General features: G+C 44.7%; 2 protein-coding genes across 3 annotated transcripts; both read left to right on the top strand.

Annotated features, from left to right (window-relative positions):
- Positions 1–5,370: 5,370 nt before the first annotated feature.
- Positions 5,371–11,021, top strand: fmodb (fibromodulin b). 2 transcript variants are annotated; one of them, XM_063207665.1, is made up of 3 exons: positions 5,371–5,487; positions 6,424–7,359; positions 8,396–11,021. In XM_063207665.1, the coding sequence occupies exons 2-3, from the start codon at positions 6,435–6,437 to the stop codon at positions 8,545–8,547; spliced, it is 1,077 nt and encodes a 358-aa protein (XP_063063735.1). In that variant the 5' UTR covers positions 5,371–5,487; positions 6,424–6,434; the 3' UTR covers positions 8,548–11,021. The 2 variants fall into 2 exon arrangements, with proteins under 2 accessions (XP_063063735.1, XP_063063734.1); XM_063207664.1 differs by having other exon boundaries at positions 5,373–5,487; positions 6,391–7,359.
- A 3,238-nt stretch (positions 11,022–14,259) lies between these two features.
- LOC134456285 (uncharacterized protein K02A2.6-like) lies at positions 14,260–17,429 on the top strand. Its single transcript, XM_063207663.1, has one exon. The coding sequence runs from the start codon at positions 14,828–14,830 to the stop codon at positions 17,021–17,023; it is 2,196 nt and encodes a 731-aa protein (XP_063063733.1). The 5' UTR covers positions 14,260–14,827; the 3' UTR covers positions 17,024–17,429.
- The last annotated feature ends 3,617 nt before the right edge of the window (positions 17,430–21,046 follow it).

Here is a 21,046-nt window from a genome sequence, read left to right as displayed (position 1 = left end):
GCTTACTGTCCCTTGACTCTTGTTTTAATGTGTGATCTACTGCAAATGGCGTGATTTGGGGAAAACTGAAAAACAGCTCCAGCATTGTGTTTATGAAGTAAACCTGGACATAGGGAACAACTGGAGGCAATTGTGAGGTTTGAATTTCTCGAAAATGATAGTTGGAGAAGAGAGAAAAAGGAGAGATTAACCAGGACGAAAATAAGATGGAAAGAGCATGAGTGCAAGTAAGGACGGAAAACAGGATGGGACCGTGTGTTGAAGGCCTATCATCTGCTGTCCTAAGTTAGCAGGACTTAACAGGACTCCTAACTGTGCAGATGGATTGTGGGTGGGGGACTGTGTGTGTGTGTGTGTGTGTTTAGATTTTTTGTATGTGATGTTGGGTATGAGTGATTGAGTGGGAGGATGGAAGGCTACTACTGTATATGGCCATATCTGTATCAGGTTGAACCAGAGATGATTGAGACCGTTCCAGAATCAATGTGACAAGGTTCTAAGCTGCTTTGACTAATTGGGGTCCGGTATGAATGGATTTCAATGGATAAAATAACATAAAACACGCCCATTTACGAGACCGGAATTGACCACTTTGTTGCATTGGCATATTGAGAATCTTAAATTGACAGATTAAGTCAAGTGACACTAGACTAGATGGTCAGAAAATGGTCTTGGACCCTTTTGAGGGGATTGGGCACTGCTCTGCTCTGGGCTCTGTGACATTTTTCTTGAGGGTACCTGGTATGTTAGGGGTTGGATTTGAGTGGGGGCAATTTGTTCTGGCTCCTCAAGTTGGATGATCCACCTTTGTGTTGAGTATGAAGGCGTGTGTGCCTTCTGCCTCTTTGGAGAAAACAAAGTTTCCCCGCCATCAGGCCTATCCACAACAACGTTTGGAGGACTTTTTCCGCAATCAACATCCCGATTACAAATGTGACCTTTGAATTGTGCTTTGGCGAGAATTAAATTTCAATGACGTCTTGCGATATCATCATGAGGCCCCAAGCACAAGGGAGGACAGGAGTTTGGATAGTGGACAGAACCCTGTGACTATGGGCACCATCAAGTTTAGTGTCTCAGCGGGGGCTCTACAACCCCCTAGGGAGAATTAGAGAGCCATTGGGGGGCGTTGAGAAGGGTGGGTGGGCAGTGTTGTTATCATCACGATATTGGGTGGGGGGCCATTGGCAGGCATATCGTGAGGTAAGGGGGGCATTTGTTTTAAAAAGGTTGATCAACACACACACACACACACCTGAAACCATGTTGTTACCCCACACACACACACCTAAAACCATGTTGTTACCCCACTTCAATATCCTCAGCTTGGGACTCATTATCTCCCAGTTGCTTTTGACTTGAGACAGCAATTTGCTGAGAGAAACCAAACGAGCAAAGGCCAAAGAATAAGAGAGGAGGATTACAAAAGGCGACAGGCAGACTGGAACTTTCAGCCAGCTGGTAGTTTAAAGGATCTATGAGGGGAGAGTGGGAAAGAGACAATTGCCTCCCCCAGTGAGTCCTAATCCTGTCCATGTGCAGCCCTTGGGTGCGGATGTCCTGTCCCTGTTCTGTTTTCAACAGTGAATTGCTAATTTATATAAAAGATCAATGGAGAAAGAAAAGTGATTTTCGGTGGTGAGAGCAAAAAAGATAAGAGGTTGGACGATGAATGTGTGTGCAATATGGCCTATGCGTTCAAGTTTTCTCACAGGCGAGTTATGAAGAGACCATGGCCATGTCAAGATGTGAAAGAATGAGAACAACTTGTGCTGAAGTGTGTGCCGATTTCCACTGTACTTGTGTGTGCGTGCGTGTGTTGTGTACGGATGTGCAAAACTGTGTTGATTCATCATGTGTAGGTATGTGTCCTCGTGTGTGTGTCTGTGTGGACATGCACATGTGTAGAAGTGTGTGTTGATGTGTTAATTCATGTGTATGCGTGTATGTGTGTGTGTGTCTCTCTCTGCACATGCCTCCAAGAAATGGGAGGAAAAGAGGCCTCCCGCGTATGGAAGCACTCCACTTGACAAACCCCTCCTGTGTTTGCTGGGGTCTGGTTGCCAACTTGTTACAGGCCTTATTAGCAAGCCCATGCAGGTGTCTTTGGGGTCTTTGGCTCGGCAGTAGACGCACAAACTCACAAAACACACCAGTATATTCCTCACAGACATATTAGGCCGATTTATTCTGTTGAAGCCTGCCCATCAATTAGATGCACAGATGCAAAGGGTGTGCCCAAACAAAAGCTGTGCCAATGTTATCTTTCATTGGTTGGCACTTCTGCTAAACCGCTTCAACATGCTTGACATTGAATTAATTGAAAGCCATCCAGTGAAGAATCCAGAAAAAGCCATCCAGAAAAGTTGGCAGATTGGTTCTTTGTTCACCAATAAGTATGCAAACTTTTTGAGACGTTTGGTTTCAAAAAGCTGTGCGTGGTAGGCAGTCTTTATTATTTAGTCTCGTGACTAATATCACCCAGTTGCTAAGGGATTATCACAACTTTATGTCTGTGTCTGATTTTGTTTCAGAGGAGCCTATATAGTTCAGAAAAAAAGTAAAAACATAAAACCTCGACAGAAACTACACGGTTTAGCCTATAAATAGTCTGAATTTAACAACCTCAGTCTGAGCTCCCCCCTCCACCTTTACCGTCAACCCCATACCAAATATTCCCACCTCTTTCTTCCCATAGACTGTGGCACAACAGGACACACACAATGCAGACTAATTACTATAAAATAAGTCTGTTGTTTTTTTTGTTGTTTTTTTAAAGCTGAATTCCAAAAAAAGACTACATTGCAGCAGGGCTGGTCCGGCATAAAAAAAAAGTCCTCCAGGCATCCAGAGAGACAACAAAGCATATAACGACATTAATGTACCGGTAATCTTAAAAGAGCCATGTCGACTGCAAAAGCTAAAACACTTCATTTATTTCTCACTGTCTTGAAGAGGCCTCTGTAGTGGCATGAGGACTGATTCCATTGAGGGTGAGGCCAGGGCAAAAATCACAAACGGTCCACCAGGCAAATGCCCTGTATGCCATATGGCCCATCCAGCCATGCAGAGCAGGAAAATAATTCGTCGCAATGTGCCATGAGCTATGGTCAGGGTATCTCCAAGGTCAGGTCATGACCTGGTAGTGCTGGAGATTACTGAAGAACTGGAGGCTAAATGATCTCTTTTCAGATGTTTGTATGTAGCCTCTTCTTACTACAGACGGGGTTGCCAGCGGGCCTATTCACTATTTGCTGGAAATACTCAACTACATCATAACAACATGGCTATGACATTACTCAGAGCCCTAAGTAACAGATTAAGACAGCCATTACAATTTTGGTGGCAGTAAGGTTATAACATCGGCTCTGCGCTAAGGGGTTAACTACTAGTGTACCCAGTTCACATCAACTAAATAAAAAAATAAAAGTTTGTAAATACTAAGCCGACTGGTATTGTGCCTAAAGTTGTTTACTAAACAATACATCTCTGATGAGGATTAACCTGAAGCTTAGTTTATTGACCTAATGAGAAACGTTGATTGTGTTGCACAGCATTGATTGTGTTGATATCGTTGCACCTCATTGCAAAGAAAAGACAGTCCATTGCAAATGGTCCTTTTCTTAAATTTTTTAAAGGCTTTCCAGAGGTGTCTGAACTGACACTGGAGCCTCATTATGGACGCCAGCCGCCCCAAGTAACAAGGGACAAGGCGTCTGCTTTGTGTTCTTTACGAGCGAGTCTTGTAAAAGCTGCCAGTGTCCATCCTGATGGAGATTAGGCATGATGGACAGCGCCGGTTATGTCCGAGACCCTGTAATAAGCCACGTGTCCCTGACTTTCGCACTGGCCTAAAGACTGTAATTTGCCTTCGCACTTCAAAGTTGCCAGAGTAAAAGGTGAGAGTGCTTTGCGTCTGAGAGGGCGGGCAGTGCAAGGGGTGGGAATGCACTTTTAGCAAAGATGTATGTGTTTTGGGATATGTTCAAACTAGAACGTCTTTACTCGCTGGACACAAAAAATGGTATAGGTCCAACAGAGTTATGTTGGAAGTGGACCCCACAGGAGGAGGTCTACATGGAAATGAAAACAACAGTAGATGCCTTGAAAATATTTTTTCCAAAATAGTTTGAGTGGTTCATTAATTGTCCACAGAAAGGATAGGCCTACTTAGCGTTGCTTTAACATTTGTGGTGTATATGACGAGAAGCTTATCTCTGACAAAAGCCTACAAAGGGCCAACGCAATTTTGTCAGGCAAATGTTACCGCAATCAATATATTAAACACGTTTATAATTGCATGATTACCCTACCATAAAACTAGGTTATATAAAAAGTTGACAAAATAAACCTTTTGATTGGTGACAGAGGCATTCCTCAGTGTCATCAAAATGAATGAGTGTGTGGTCAGATTGGACGTGATACTTTCACATTTTTGCAGGATCTTTAACTGTAGACAAGTAGGTACTCAGAAGCCCCTTGGGCTTGTTAACAATAAAAGTGAAATCCATCTCCACATTTAATATCAACAAGGATTAGTGCGGTGACCATGAACTGGGATAAGCAAATGTCATTTCAGTTGACGGCATACTGCTCTAATATGCAAATCTCAGTTCTACAGGTGTGCACTTGGCCCAGGTAAGAAAAAAAGAAGACGACAATCCAGGCTAAGCTGTCATGTATATCTGGGATGCCTGGCAGGATCTTTCAAATCCGGGCGCAGAAATCGGGGTGATGACTGATTGTGCGTGATAAATCACTTAAGCGGACCTCAGAAGAACCTCTCTGTTGGAGCATCCAAATTTCCATAACGTTATGGAACTGAGCAACAGATTGATGGGATACGCTGTACTACTGCCAGAGCGTGTGGAGGTATGTCTCCTGGTCATGTACACTTGATACCCCCTCAATCCCACAACAATGAAGGAGCAGGGCCAGACAAGCCAGTCTGTGTGTGTGTGTGGGTGTGTGTGTGGCGGGGGGTGGGGGGCGTTGGGTGGTAGGATAATAATACATTACATTCTGCCACATCAAAAACAAAGCACTTGAGGCTGCAGATGTCCCAGCTAGCCTGCAGATGGGATTCCTATTGACATGGCTGCAGGACACAAATTTTAGCTGTGTGTGTGTGTGTCACTAATCTAGTATGTGTGTGTGTCACTAAGTAAGAGGCAGTATGTGGGTGTGTCTGAGTGAATGGGTGTGTAAGTGTGTGTCTGTGTGCAAGTGTGCTCCGACACTCAAAAGTGTGTGTGTGTGTGTGTGTGTGTGTGTGTGTGTGTGTGTGTGTGTGTGTGTGTGTGTGTGTGTGTGTGTGTGTGTGTGTGTGTGTGTGTGTGTGTGTGTGTGTGTGTTGTTAATTGGCTGGTTTCTGGTATGCAGCTGGAGAGGGGGTATTTCCACAAACCCCCTGTATACCTCCTGCTCACAGACAGACCAAGGGGATAAGCAGAAACACTCAGGACAGACAGACTCTTGTGCTTACTGGTAGGTACACATTATATATATTTCCAATACAGTGCCCACCATAACATAAACAAGCGGAGGAGGAAAACTGGACTTCATTACATAATTGGCAATCTGCATGAGCTTAAATTTGTTTTCAGTAGTAAACATTTAGAGGATGATAATCTTCAAAATGATTTGCAGGATTTATAATGTAGAATATTTCATCATGGGCTTGAAATTGTTATTTTGTTGTATTATTTATTTCTTAAATCGTATTCTACTCTATTCAAAGGGAGGAAAGTTTACACTGACAAACTTCACCCAATTTTTACACTTGGCTTGATGGCATGGAGATTTGTATAACATGGAATGCTGTTAGCCAACTACTGTTTAATATTTGTGAAAAGTGTGGTGAAACTGTTGGTTGATGGATGTTACTGGGTGATTTTTTTAGTGTAATGATCGAGGATGCACTATCCTACTGCACTAAATCAAGCTTACCAAGCCCTGAAAGATTGCGGCTCTTGTAGCTAATTAACAGGGAGAGGGATAGGGAGATTTTATCAGTTCATGATCTCTGACCTCAAATTTGTTTTTGATGATTGCTGATAAGAGGAAAACCAAGTTTGAAAAACCTCTACGTACAGCTTCCATGCAGACAAATGTCATAATTTTCGAGTTTTGTTACAGTTTTTACTGCATTCAAAGTTTAGAGTGTTTAATGTTTAGTTTAAAGTTAAAGTTTAGTTTTCAGTTTGTGAGTAAACCGAGTAAACACTGCTTGAAACTCAGGCTTGAACTTTTAACATAATGTGTGATTCATTTTAAAATCAATAATTGTATTCATCAATTCTAATATTTTTATATTTTCTACAACTATAACATTGTTAAGTAAATAGTGAAATAAACTAACACCTCCGTCATGGTCATTATGTTTGGCAGTGCCAGTGCTGAAGGTGTAACCTGTGTGTGCAGAGACTGTGACCATGCGGTTGGCTCTGGTGGTGCTCCTCCTGGCCGTCTTGGGCCAACCCTGCTTCTCCTACACGCGCAACGCCCTCAACTGGCTCTCCCACCTGCGCAGTCGGCACGGCTACGGCTGGCGCAACGGTTACGCGGCGTCGTACTTGAACACAGAGAATCCCGACATGGAGAACTGCCCCCTGGAGTGCGACTGCCCAAGCCTATACCCGACAGCCATGTACTGCCACGGGCGCAACCTCCAGCACGTCCCCTTCGTGCCCTCGCGCATGAAATACGTCTACCTGCACAACAACTTCATCACCAGCATCCAGGAGGGCGTGTTTGACAACGCCACTGAGCTGATCTGGATTATCATGCACAGGAACCAGCTGGACTCGGACAAGATCGGCAAGAACGTCTTCAGCAAACTGAAGAACCTACAAAAGTTGTATCTGAGCGGCAACTACTTGACGTCCGTCCCTGAGAACCTTCCCGCCTCTCTGACGGACCTCAGGATAAGCAACAACAAGATCACCAAGCTCTCCGACAACACCTTCAAGGGCATGGTGGACCTGAGCCACCTGCACATCCAGGGCAACGAGATCAAGGAGGTGGGCACTGCCTTCAAGGGTCTGGAGTCCCTGCACATCCTGGATCTAAGCCGCAACAGCCTGGAGAAGTTGCCCGAGGCCCTGCCGCCAAAGCTGCAACAGCTCTACCTGAACTTCAACAAGATCAACAGCGTGCCCACGGACTTCCTCAGCAAGTACCCGTCCCTACAGTACGTCAGACTCTCGCACAACGAGCTGACGGACAGTGGCATACCGTCCAACGCCTTCAACAACACGGCCCTGCTGGAGCTGGACCTCTCACACAACCGGCTAGAGAGGATTCCCACCATCAGCACCCAGCTGGAGAACCTTTACTTGCAGGCCAACCACATCAAAGGTACGCAGAAGGGGAGAGCTGTGGCACACTGTGCCAATACTCCCGTACCACATACAGGCAGCATTACATTATGCTGAAAGTTTTATAGATAGCAACTTAGTTATTCTACTTTCCTGTCTCTCTTTACTGTCCTCTCCCAATGTCAGCAGAACAGAGTAGAGGTTCAGTTTCCCCAGGTTCAGGAAGTAAAAACTTAGGAGTATTACCAAGACAGGTGGACCAATAACTCCATGTAGTCACCAGTGTTGAAGGGAGACTGAGGTAGGGTTTATAACTACACCATCAGCACCCAGCTGGAGACCCTTTACCTGCAGGCCAACCACATCAAAGGAGAGCAGAGCAGAGAAGAGCAGAGGAGAGGGGGGGGACAGGAGAGGGTTAGAGCTCGGTACGGCTTATACAAACCCCCTCCTCTCTCATTACAGTCACCTCAAAGAGACCACAGACTTATGATGTGTTTTACAAGAAAGGGCAGATCTAAATTACTTCCTTCAAATGAGAAGGAAATGCCATTCTTACAAGGTCACTGTAAGGGCATAGAATTGGTAGGGACAGTGGAATGGATGACCAGGTGATGTGGGACACTTGAGGGCGGAATGCAGAAAAAATATATGAAAAGGTAGGAGGGGGCTTGTCTAGAGAGATCACTTGTCTAGAAAAGATCAGAGATAAATGCAACAGCCCTGGGTCAAAATGAACACCAACTCAATGAAGCAACTGCTTCAAGGGAATTTCTGCTGTCAATCAATCCAAGTGATTTAGTCAGACCTTGAAGAGACAGACAAGGCACTCGCTCAGAGAAAGAAGATGAGAAGCATACATTGGTGGCTTGATTGATAAGCTTAATGGATTATTTGCTAGTGGCTTACAATGGGAAGAGGTGCATTCTGTAGACACATGCCAGTATCTAAGCACACAAGAGGCATGTGTTAGCAAAATTACTCAACTCTGCCAAGAACTTTGTTTGGTCCCTCTTGAAACCCACTCAGTACATGGTTCTCATTCAACATTATATAATTTCCCTCCTGTTTCCCAGAATTTTCTCTGAGCAGCTTCTGCAGGGTGGTGGACATGATGAACTTCTCCCAGATCAGAGTGCTGAGGCTGGACGGCAACGAGATCAGCACCAGGGACGTGCCCCCGGAGGCAGTGCTGTGCTTGCGACTCGCCGTCTCCATCGACCTCTAACCGCTCGGCCTGCCCGTCCTGTCACTCAAGACAGCTGAGAGAAGCTTTGTCCTCTCCATTCCACCCTCATCCCTTCTTATTACTCTCCTGCTAACTCTTAAAGCAATACTAAGTAGTTTTTTTTCTATGAGCATTCAGTTGCCCCAGGGGCTGGAAGTGGAATGACTGTAAAGGCACTGCTCTTAGTGTGGTGCTGCAGACACCACAGTGGGCAGTGAGGAAAAAATCTCTGATGACTTTTCATACAGCCACTGAAATAATTTGGGGAGCTTTTTTATTAAATGGTTGTTGAAAGAACAACTTGGTGTTGCTCTAAGTAAAACTCCGGGCGCATATCGTGCTATATAAATTAATTTCCTTGAAATATATTTTTTCAGCGATATTTGCTTTATTGCTATGACCAAAAGTAGTGCCTTGTTCTGTTCTGTTGATTTTGTATATACACAAGCAATTCAAAGAGGGTTTTGTAGCAGAGGAAGTAATCAAACTATGTAAAAACATTTTCTTTTCAATAGGAATTCCAAATGAATGTATAAAACAAGTTAATTACAGTCACCGGTGTATGGGCAGAGTTTACTTGTAATATGCAAATTGTATCATGTAACTTGTGGAATGCAAACTGTAAATATAAAGCTTTGGGCTATGTGGTAGATCAAAGACAAATACAAAATAATTGAGAAAAGAAACAGAAATAAAGAGATCAAAAACGAATCACGCTTCACTACAATGGCAGGGAGAGAGAGCTACAAAGGAATGTAGTCGTTATAGTTATTGCACACAGACAGACACACTCAGACAAGGAAGCACGCACATGCCTCAGCTTGCCAACGTGCGCACGCACGCACGCACACACACAGCCATAATCACTGACACGTTATCTGTTATTTATGTCCGCAGATGGAGACTGAGAGATACATGATGGAGATATATAGGGTAGTAAAATGTGTTCCATATACATTACCTTCTGTCACAACACAGGCATTTTTTCCCCTTGAGAATCCATCTGTTTATGAGTTGCCTACTAAGTCAGAAAGAAGGGCTACTGTACACTTTTGAAACATCTGGCTAGATGGCATGTCTTGAGTATAACTCGCTAAGCACAATGCCCATCATCTCCTCTTCCGTGCACTGCAGTGCTATCTAAAAAAAAAAACCTCAGGTAAAGTTACATGTAAAGTTACAATGGCATCTCATTTTCTGGATCTTAAATAAGTACACAAGGTTCATAGAAAAATTTGGGATATTTGGCTTTTGTCAAAGTATACGAAAAGTGAATTAGTTGAAAGGGAATAAGTGAAAAGCATCAGTTACTGTATGTCTGTGATTTAACCCATTGATGCCTAAGGGACCTGCAAAAAAGGGTGCTGAATGCCTGAGCCCTTTTTGAGAAAAGCTGCCCATAGCCAATAAAAACCTAAATATCTCAGCCTCTGAAGCACATAAAAATATGCACTAAATTGCATTTAAACGCCAAGACCCTCATCTTTCATTAGAATGTGTTCATTCATCTCAAACAAACAAATGTTAAATAAAGTTGTCTCAAATCTCATGAGCCTGAATGTTGCGTAATGCAGCTCCAGGCGCCAGGGCCAATGTTGCGCAATACAACATCAGGCATCAATGGGTTAACATGACGCTGTATGCTATATTTTTATGTTCATCCTGACATTTCACCTGAAACGAATATACTCATCTTTTTATGAAAGGAGTAATTATGACATGTGGGAGCAAAACATCACTGGGGCTAATGTCCATGAGATGTTCATCTCTCTGCCGTCTCCGTTTGTAGCATCTCTGGGGTGATATTCTTTCTGTGCTGTTAATCCCTTGAATGTTCATTAAAACCTGACAAACACACACATCACAACGCTTCTGACCTTTTGAGCGAGCCCTGAGAATTTCCACTCAGCGCCACAAAAGTCCATTTGTCAACAACAAGCGACCTTGAGGACCAGAGAATGAAATGTCACCAAATCCCAGCGGTCAGGTGGGCTAAGTGCTTGTGTATGCAGTATATACCCGTTCTATTTTAAGTTATTGTGACAGACACCCCCCCATGTTATTGACATAAATCCCAGACATTTTCTGGAATAAAGGAGTTTAAGATTTTTAAGGCCTAGAAGTCATTTGGTCATGTAAAATGATTGTTATAATAATAGCAACAATAATGTTTATTAGTTTAACAACTAAACTATTTGCTGCTACACTAACAAATCCCTTCAACATAGAGGGAAGTCTATAGGAAAGTTCTTCGTCCATGGGAATGTTGAAAACCAGCGCAAGAAAAATGTATTGCAGTAACATGCCTGGTTGCTTTTTATTGACACACATTAAGCTTTTTACAACAAAATATTAAATCACTGCCAGGGTATATTGACACTTGTGAATGTCAGGATTATTATGATCTGAATAACTCTACTGAAAGCTGTAAAGCTATAATGCTCAGTTGCTGTGCACACTGCAGACCTTTTGTGGGGTGGAAAGTGCGAGACATGCTGGAGTAATGAGTGCATAGGAATATGTGGTGGAAATGGGATTTGAAATGGAGGTTTGACAGACTTGGGAAGAATACAACACACTACAATACAATACAAGTTCAAGTTAAACCCTTGTAAGGTGTTTGTGTTTTTGGTACATGGAAGGTGTTTGGGTCCTTTGGACCCAGCCCTATAGAAGAACCATAAAAAAGGAATTCAATATATATAGCTCATTCACCCTCATGTTCCCTTCATCCTGTTTGTGAATATCTGTGTATGTATGTTTTTAAGGGTGAGAGACACAGACACAGAGACAGAGAGATAAGGAGGGAGTGACGAATGTGAATTAACTTAATCCAAGCTCTTAGATTGAGGAACTAGTGATCACTTTGCACAAGGTGTTGCACAACTGGAGGACCCAATAATATCTGCATTCCTTCTTCCACATATATAATGCAATGGGTCCAAAAGACCCAGCAACACCCCCTGTGTAATTGAAATGTCCTCACAAATGAGCCAAGGCCAGAAAGAATAATAAATCATACTACTTTTGTCAAGCAAAAAAAACAAAACAACTAAAAACGGATGCAAAAAGACCTGAACACCTTACAATGGTTAAGATGAGTAAGGCAAAGGCAAAAGCCATAGACATTCTATTACATCATGATGTCTAAAGCAAAGTCAACCAGATGGCTCCCCCATGTGGTTATGCTTTAAAGAATTTCACACTCATGTGAGCTGGACAGTCTGGATTTGTACAGGAAGGTGTTACATCCTGCTGGGCATTGCTGCCTGTCGCACCTCCTCCGGTGCCCATGGGTCAGCTGCAGGGTCATCAGTCAGGAACCACCGTTCATCAACGTTTCGCACCTTTAATCCCGAAACGTCTCCGGTGGCGGGGCAGTGACAGGGACGTCTCCCTGTCACCCCCTGCAGTTGAAAGATGTTATCCCTGCGACTGTTTTCTGGGGGTTAGTTGTTATCCCCCCAGCTCCTGTCCTTCCTCCGCAGCCAGAGCCAAAAGCTACCCTTTTCTGCCTCCTCTGCCAGCTCCTTTGTTGCCTTCTTTAGCCTTCCTCCAGTGAATCCCACATCCTTCAGAAGGCGTATGGTCGACAGCCCCATAAAGCCTCGGCATCCAACATCCGACATTCCGCAGACAGTTCAGCATACTTGGCCTTTTTCCGCTCAAAGGCTGCCTCAATCCCTTCCTCCGATGGTACAGTGAGCTCTATGAGAGCTACTGCTCTTGCCTTTGCAGACCAAGTCACTATGTCTGGCCGGAGAGATGTGGTAGTGATCTCTGTGGTGTTCCAACACCAGGAATATTATTTTGTGATGTACTCTTATTTTGGTACTGGTGAACAAGGTATTCTTATTGGCTGTTCTGGGGGGTACAAAAGGTACTGCGCCTCTAGGCGCTCCCCCTCTCCTGCACCTGCCGTGTTAGGTAGTGCACCGATGTACAGTGGCTATGGTTATCAATAAACCCAGTAAGTGTTATCTTGCATATCCGCCTTCGTGTTCTTCCAGTTGTCTGCTTAAGCATTAATTAACTACGTGTGTAGCAATACACCACAGTTTGGCGACGAGGATGATGGGATGTTTAAGTTGGAAGACACGTTAGCATGTCCGGCAGCGACAGCGAGGCAGGGGTTAACGACGCTGAGGAAAACCCCGTGGAGCGAGAAGCACCGGTGGTGCACGAGGAACTTCAAGTTCAACAACCACCACCAGAGCTACAGAGAGCTTCGGCGCGTGAAAGGACCGTCGAAATAAATATGGCGTTCGGTAAGCCAGAAGACTTCCACTTCGAGGAAAGTGAGGAAAGCTTTGATAGTTATCGTCAGAGGCTAGAGCAGTACTTTGCAGCTAATGGTCTTGATACCACACAAGAGAGGACCAAGGCGGTTTTTCTAACTGTGGTAGGGAAAAGGGCGCATAGCTTGCTAATGGATTTGTGTGCTCCTGCAAAGCCGTCTGAGAAAACTTATGCAGAGTTGGTGGGACTGTTAGAGAAACATTACGTTCCTGAAACCAATTTTATTGCTGAAAGATGCAAATTCCACGGAAGGAATCAAAAGGAAAACGAAACTATCAGTGAGTACGTTGCTAGTCTGAGGAAGTTAGCCGCCACATGTAAGTTTGGCGCATTTTTAGAGGAAGCATTACGTGATAGATTCGTGTGTGGTGTTAAGAGCACTGAATTGCGGGATCGCTTGCTCAGCGCTGCTCACACCATGAAAGACAAAGACTTAACGTTGGCGCTTGCACTCGAAAGAGCGCTTGCATTTGAAGTCACAAAGGACAGTGCGCAACAGTTTTCACAGAAAACCTACAAGGCGAATGTCGTTGATAAGAAAGCCAAAACAAAGGCTACGGAAAAGCCTACAGCTAGTGGAAAGCCATGCTATCGTTGCAGTGGCAAGGGCCACATGCCAGATGACTGTAGATTCAAGGATGTGGCGTGCCACGAGTGTAATCGAAAGGGGCACATCGCGAAAGCATGCCGCTCTCGCAAGCCAGGAGGAAAAGGGGCCGCGCAGTCAGCGATGAAGGGACAGTGCAACGCTCTCAAGCACGCGGCGTGCCAAGCCATGCATTCGGTGAACCAGGCACAGTGCGACGCTCTCAAGCACGAGACATGCCACAGTGTCAGCGCTCACAAGCAGCAGGCGAGCCGTGGGTGCAACGCTCCCCAGCGCGAGAGAGATCCGGTGTGCAACGCTCCCCAGCGCGAGAGACACCCTGATTCCAACGCTCCCCAACAGCGCAGCAGTGACCATCATCTCCAGACAGGTGGTGGCTGTGCCAAGCTGCAGCTCCGCGACGGCGCAGAGCACGACTGCGTGCCATCCAAGTGCACAGTGGAGGAGTCGAGCATCGACACCAGTCAGACTTTTGATGGTGGAGGTTTGGACTTGTTTGCAATGGACACAAGTACAGGTGACATTGTGAAACCATATAATGTGTATGTGAGTGTCAATGGTGCTAAAGTGAAAATGGAGGTTGACACTGGCGCAGCCGTGTCAGTGATATCTGAGGGTCTGTACCAGCGCAGGTTTAAGTCAGTGAAACTTAGCCCAGCTAATTGTGTACTGAAAACCTACAGTCAAGAGTCACTGAAATTGATGGGAAAATTCACAGCAAAGGTGAAATGTAAGGATGTGACCAAAAAGCTAGACTTGCTAGTGGTAAAAGGGAAGGGTCCTGCCTTAATGGGGCGAGACTGGATTAGCCAGCTACATCTAGACTGGTCAAAAGTCAACAGAGTTGCTCCTGAAACGGTCGACAGCGTGTGTACCAGACATGCGGCTGTATTCAAACCTGGTTTAGGAAAGCTCAAGGGCATTGAAGCAAAGTTACAAGTAACTGAGAAGGCCGTGCCCAAGTTCTGCAAGCCGAGAAATGTGCCTTACGCACTTAAAGAAGCTGTTGAGAGAGAATTGGCAAAATTAGAATCTGAGGGGGTTATTTCGCCAACTAATTACAGTGAATGGGCAGCTCCCATAGTCTGTGTACCCAAAAAGGATGACAGTGTACGGATATGTGGAGACTACAAGGTTACGATTAATCCTTGGTTGAACGTGGAACAGTATCCACTACCCAGAACCCAAGATTTATTTGCTAAATTAGCTGGAGGTCAGCAATTTACCAAACTTGATTTATCACAAGCTTATCAGCAAGTGCAGTTAGAGGAAAACTCAAGACGTTACCTCACTATAAACACGCACAAAGGGTTGTACCATTACAACAGACTACCTTATGGTGTTGCCAGTGCGCCTGCGATTTTTCAAAAGATAATGGATCAAGTACTTCAGGGCATGGATGGTGTTATCTGCTATTTAGATGACATATTAATCACAGGAAAGGATGCAGACAGTCACCTAGCTAACTTGGAAGAGGTCCTTAGGAGACTAGAATCTCACAATCTCAGAGTAAAACAAGAGAAGTGTGAATTCATGAAAAGCAGTGTGTCTTACTTAGGACATGTCATTGATGCACTGGGCATTCATCCGATGAAGGAAAAGACAGATGCGATTCAGAGAGCCTCAGTTCCGAAAAATGTGACTGAGCTCAGGTCGTTTCTAGCACTGCTAAACTACTATGGGAAGTTCATTCCTAATCTGTCTACTTTGATTCAGCCCATGACAGTGCTACTGCACAAAGATGTTGATTGGCAATGGTCAGATACATGTCAAAAAGCATTCGAGAGTGCCAAGCAATCTCTTCAGTCAGACAAGTTGCTAGTACACTACGACCCTGATTTACCGCTAATATTAGCATGCGATGCTTCTCCGTATGGAGTTGGTGCTGTAATCAGTCACCAAATGAAAGATGGAAGCGAGAGACCGATCGCCTTCGCTTCAAGGATGTTGACAAAAACAGAACAAAACTATTCACAAATAGAGAAGGAGGCTCTTGGTTTAGTTTTTGGCGTTATGAAGTTCCATGAATACCTTTACGGTAGGAAATTTCTGTTATTGACAGATCATAAGCCTTTACTAAAAATCTTAGGACCAAAAACTGGAGTTCCTACTCTAGCCGCAGCGAGGATGCAAAGGTGGGCTCTAATCTTAGCTGCATATACCTATGAAATCCAATACAAGAGATCAGAGCAGCATAGCAATGCGGATGCGTTGTCTAGGTTACCTGTGAAACCAAGCGTGAATGTTGCATCTAATCCAGTGTACAGAGTTGCATATCTTGAAGATTTGCCCGTCACAGCTAGAGAAATAGCTAAAGAGACCGATAAAGACCCTGTGCTGAAGGTAGTTAAGCAACTGGTGTTGACAGGATGGCCTAAGCACATACAGGATGAAACACTGAAGCCTTATTTTCAGAGAAAGTATGAGCTCACTGTTGAGGATGATTGTCTATTGTGGGGATTACGGGTGGTAGTTCCAGAGAAATTGAAGGATAGACTAATGTCTGAGCTTCATGAACATCACTGGGGGATAGTTAAAATGAAATCCCTTGCCAGAAGTCTCTTCTGGTGGCCCACATTAGATGAGTGCATTGAACAAGAAGCGAGTAAATGTAGTGTGTGTCTGCAACAGCGTAGCATGCCTGCCACTACACGTGTACACACTTGGAAATGGTCTTCTAGTCCATGGGAGAGAATACACCTTGATTTTGCAGAGGACCACAAGCAGATGTTCTTAGTAGTAATGGATGCTTATGCTAGATGGCCTGAGATAATTCCCATGCATACTACTACATCAACGAAAACAATTGAGGCACTGAGAACCTTGTTTTCATCTTATGGTTTACCAAAAGAAGTGGTGACAGACAACGGGCCCCAGTATGTGTCGCAAGAATTTGAGTCTTTTCTTGCTAAGAATGGAGTGAAACACATTACTTCACCTGCATATCACCCTGCAAGTAACGGTTTAGCTGAGAGATTAGTGCAGAATCTTAAGAAATCACTTGCAAAGAACAGAGCAATCGGTGGTATGACACTGGAGCATTGTGTAGCTAATTTTGTGTTTGGTTACAGAAACACACCCCACACAACCACAGGCAAGACGCCATCTGAGCTGTTTCTAAGGAGACAGGTGCGAACCAGGTTATCTCTCATTAAACCTGAGTTTTCCCAAAGAATGCAAACTGAAACTGAACCAAACCTTCCTCGTGTTAGGTCTTTTACTGTTGGTCAGCAGGTCTTGGTAAAGAATTACAGGGGAGGGGAGAAATGGTTGAATGGTGTCATACGTGAAGTGTTGGGTCCTGTGACTTACAATGTTGAAGTGAATGGAAAAATTGTGAAAAGACATGTAAACCAAATGTTGAGCACTAAGGCAAACCCTGCTCAGTTGACACAAGAGGATTCTTGTGCAGTTTTGGACTTTGAGGAGTCCGATACAGAGACTGACATGGAACAGCCTATGCCAGTGGCTGTGGAAGCGCAACCCACAGTACCTTCACCAGCGCCAGTGGTGGAGCGCCGTACGCGTCCTGTGAGAAACAGGCGTCCTCCTGACAGACTGAACTTGTAACTGGAAATGTTGAGTTGAAAAAAAAAAGATGTGGAAAAGAAAATGTACTGAATGTGTACTGATGTTTTCATGTTTGTTATGAGTTCAAGCACTAATGTACCTTGTTAAGGATATAAAAGAAATGAGGTATTGAAAAGTAATAGAAGAAGAGGTTATGATTTACAGGGGAGGAACTGTGGTGTTCCAACACCAGGAATATTATTTTGTGATGTACTCTTATTTTGGTACTGGTGAACAAGGTATTCTTATTGGCTGTTCTGGGGGGTACAAAAGGTACTGCGCCTCTAGGCGCTCCCCCTCTCCTGCACCTGCCGTGTTAGGTAGTGCACCGATGTACAGTGGCTATGGTTATCAATAAACCCAGTAAGTGTTATCTTGCATATCCGCCTTCGTGTTCTTCCAGTTGTCTGCTTAAGCATTAATTAACTACGTGTGTAGCAATACACCACAGATCTCTGTGGGAAAGTGAAGCTTTCTATCCAAGTCAACCTTCATGCTCCACTCCTGGCCGGGAGTGAAGGGCCTTGTTGTTTCTTTTTGCCTGATGCTTCCAGTTCCTCCTTCCTCAATAAAGATGGTAGAGTCCTCTGCAGGCGATGGTATTCTGCTACCCTGTCTGGACTCCTCCAGCACCTCGTCATGGCACCATCTGTAGCGGCCCTGAGAGAGCGCGATTTTACAGCCTGACAAGATGTGCTGGAGGCTTGCGCTGGGAGCACTGCAGAGTGCACAACATTCCTCCTTTCGGAACCACTGGCTGAGGTTCCGAGGACAGGGAAGCGTGTCATACGTTGAGCGGATAAGGAAGCCGAGTCTTGCCTGTGGGATCTTCCATATGTCTGACCAACTGATGTGTCTGTTTGACATTCCCTCCCAGGTTGTCCAGCTTCCTTGCCGACCCTGAGACACGGCCTTGATCTTGTAGCGGTCTTCCTCCATCCTTGTCACCTCCGCCACCACCATCTCCTTCCTTTCCTTGCGGTGAGCCTTGGACCAGAAGCGTGGTGCATCTCCCCATCCTAGGCCTGCTCTTCCTACCTGGACTCTTCCCACGATTTCCTTGTGTTGCAGCCGACTGACAGCTTGGTCGACCTCTGTCTGGGCATTCCACTTGCGGCCAGTTAGGACCCTGGCATTGGCTTTCCTCACTGACTCGTCTGTGGACTCCCGAAGCTCGAGCACCAACCTGGTCTTTTCTTGCCTGTAGCCCAGCTGCAGAGATTTCAATGGTAGCTGGAGCATGTTTCTCCCTAACAGGCCAGTGTCAGAGAGGGACCGTGGTAGCTCCAACCACTTTCGGATGAATGAGTTGGCTTTCCCATCCATCTTACTCACGGTCGATGAGGGGATCTCGCTCATTTTCAGGGGCCACATTACTCTCTGGTAGAGAGTGAATTAGTAGCATCAGACCTTGAACTTCCCCGGGAGTTGGCTTTGGTCGATCCTCACCAGGCCATCTGAGAGCTGCTTCATGACAGCTTTCCCCATCTGCTTATCGGAAAGCTCAGCAGTGTACTGCCTCCCCAGGCTTTTGATGGGTTGCTCTGCGAGTAGTGGGATCTTTTCTCCTCCGATGACAAAGGTGGTGCGGTCGTTCCTGACTCCTCTCCTGAGTGACAGGCTACGGGACTTGGAGGGCTTGATCTTCATTCTTGCCCATGACATCAGCTCATCAATCCTCTTCAGAAGCCTTGATGCACATGGCGCTGTCTGAAGAAGGGTGGTGACGTCGTCCATGTAGCTCCTTAGCAGGGGAAGCCTCTGGCCAGTTGGCAGTTTGATTCCTCCAGCCATTTGCCTAGCACCGATGATAAGTTTCTAATAAGTTTAGAATCATCATTTTCACCAATCATTTTCTGCTGTGCGTTTTGCACCTCCACTCCTGGTGCATATTAGAATCAGTCAGCTCTTCAGACAAAGTACAGTGAAAAGTCATAGAAGATTAATGTTAGTTTTAGGGAGTTTTACCATGCCTGAAGCCATTGAATTAGAAACAGCTGCAAAACATTTATCAGGGAATTCCACGATGAAAATGTTTCCAGGGTAAGAAAGACCCCCTCATAAGTGAGATCGTCTTTTAAAAAAAAGAGTTTCACTGATACAATAAACTACAGCCCCTTTCCTGTAACAACCCAATTACTCCTACACACAGATATCCTTTGTTTAAACATTAAAGTGTAACTTGCAGGTTAAACACCACTACATCTCATTTTAAGAACCTCAGTACATCAATTTAGATGTGATATATGTCAAAATACCGAATTATTGCATAAACAACATTTTCAGAAAACTTCGTCAAAAATAACGGCGGCTTCTTCATTTAGAATCCGACGTAGATAGAGGGAGTCGCCGCGTTCTACAGACATACTAAGCACCGCAGAGAATAGGCCAGATTCTAATATTGTAACACCTTTCCAGACCTATAGGCTAAATTTCAACAAGTTAAATGGCCTTAAACAGTGTCAGTATCCACCAGATACTGTCCGAACTGTTTTATTATTTAAAATAATAATATTTTTTTGTAGGTGCTTGCGAACATTTCCTCCATGTCAATGCGCTGCAGCAGCGCCATGAGGGTGTGCCAGACCTTTATTATGTGGCACTTCATTAGATTTCAAAATAACATTGTTAACCTAATAGAATGTCTGATTGATATAAACTCTATTTGTGCATAGGCCCTATAGCATATTTAATTTCATATTTTCGATGTGTTCCCTCATTGTGGAGATTCTCGGTTGCATCCAGAGTCGTGAGTAGGCCCTATAGCCAAAAGAATCCCCCTCCCCATTACAGAGCTATCGCGCACTACCACCACCGACTGTTTTTATTGCCCCAATCGTTTGCACAGTAAGATTGTCATTATTAGGGTAGGCCTATGTCACATTACTTTTTTGGAGTTCATTAACGCTGCTGTGCTGGCCTATAGCCTAGAAACTTGACTGTGACTTTATGACGCTTCGCTTTTGTCGGGAAAAAAACCCGATATGATTCCGAAGTATAACCTACGTGAACCTCTTTCTCCAGGTCTACGTAGCATATCCACATTTCCATCTTTTTTTCTGAAGTTGAGGACTGCTTCGTGCCTCGTGTCTGTCAGTAACCGAATCTCTCCGACGTTGTGTCTTTTGCGCATGGAGTGGACAGTGTGCCAAATTGGGTCATAGCAATGTTTTAACTAACCTATATGCAGTAGCCTACACTCACGAGGGATGACCAGGATTTGAAACGGGTTTGGTTCTTGTGGCGATTGCCGGCGATTGATTGGATTGCGTGCCGTAACCCTACAAAACCAGGCGAGACTCGCTCTTGCCAACAACACTGCTCTGCGAGAAAGATCATCCCTGTCTTCCTGGCGATTCATCCCCTTTGTCATCGTCCCTCTTTTCCTGTTAGTAATTTGGACCTGGCATGTTTATCCCCGTAATTTGTAAAACCGGCAACCAAACGTGCGCACAGCACTTTACAAAGACGCAGGTATCCTCTCTATCAAAGGAACGCTTTATCCGCGTGTGATTTGCCAATCCATGAGGATACGGAAAATCTAGCACGACATGTTGGGAGACTTCAATTCAATTTACTCCCGATTTTGTAGAGATATTGTGCTATTCAGTAAAATGTCAGGACCACATCAACATTAGTTTGGCAAATCTGTTGGCATGCTGATGCAAGCTCGACTGTAAAACAAGACGCATACAGATAATAATCGATCTACTTCCCCAAGCATAGCCTACTGAAAATGTCCAGCATGTCCAACGTGTTTTACACATTCAAATAGGCCTACTCCCACTAAAGACATCTCCCAAACTCAACGACGAGTGCTGCCAGTGCACATTTCGCCCCTAGCACACGTGGAAAGCTCGCAATGCAATAGAGCTCGAAAGTCCCGCCCCTTAGTTCCGCGTTTCACGGGACCTAAGCTGACCATCTAACAACATGGTAGAGAGTAAATATCTTCTGATCTCAGTCATGATATGCGCTGGGCTACAAATATGCTGTTTAAGAGGCTAGATAAAGATTATTCAT

This window comes from Engraulis encrasicolus, chromosome 10 (genome assembly GCF_034702125.1).
Source record: "Engraulis encrasicolus isolate BLACKSEA-1 chromosome 10, IST_EnEncr_1.0, whole genome shotgun sequence".
Taxonomy (NCBI): Eukaryota; Metazoa; Chordata; class Actinopteri; order Clupeiformes; family Engraulidae; genus Engraulis; species Engraulis encrasicolus.
Note: the sequence above shows the minus strand (reverse complement) of the source record. Positions and strands in the feature narration are given on the sequence as shown.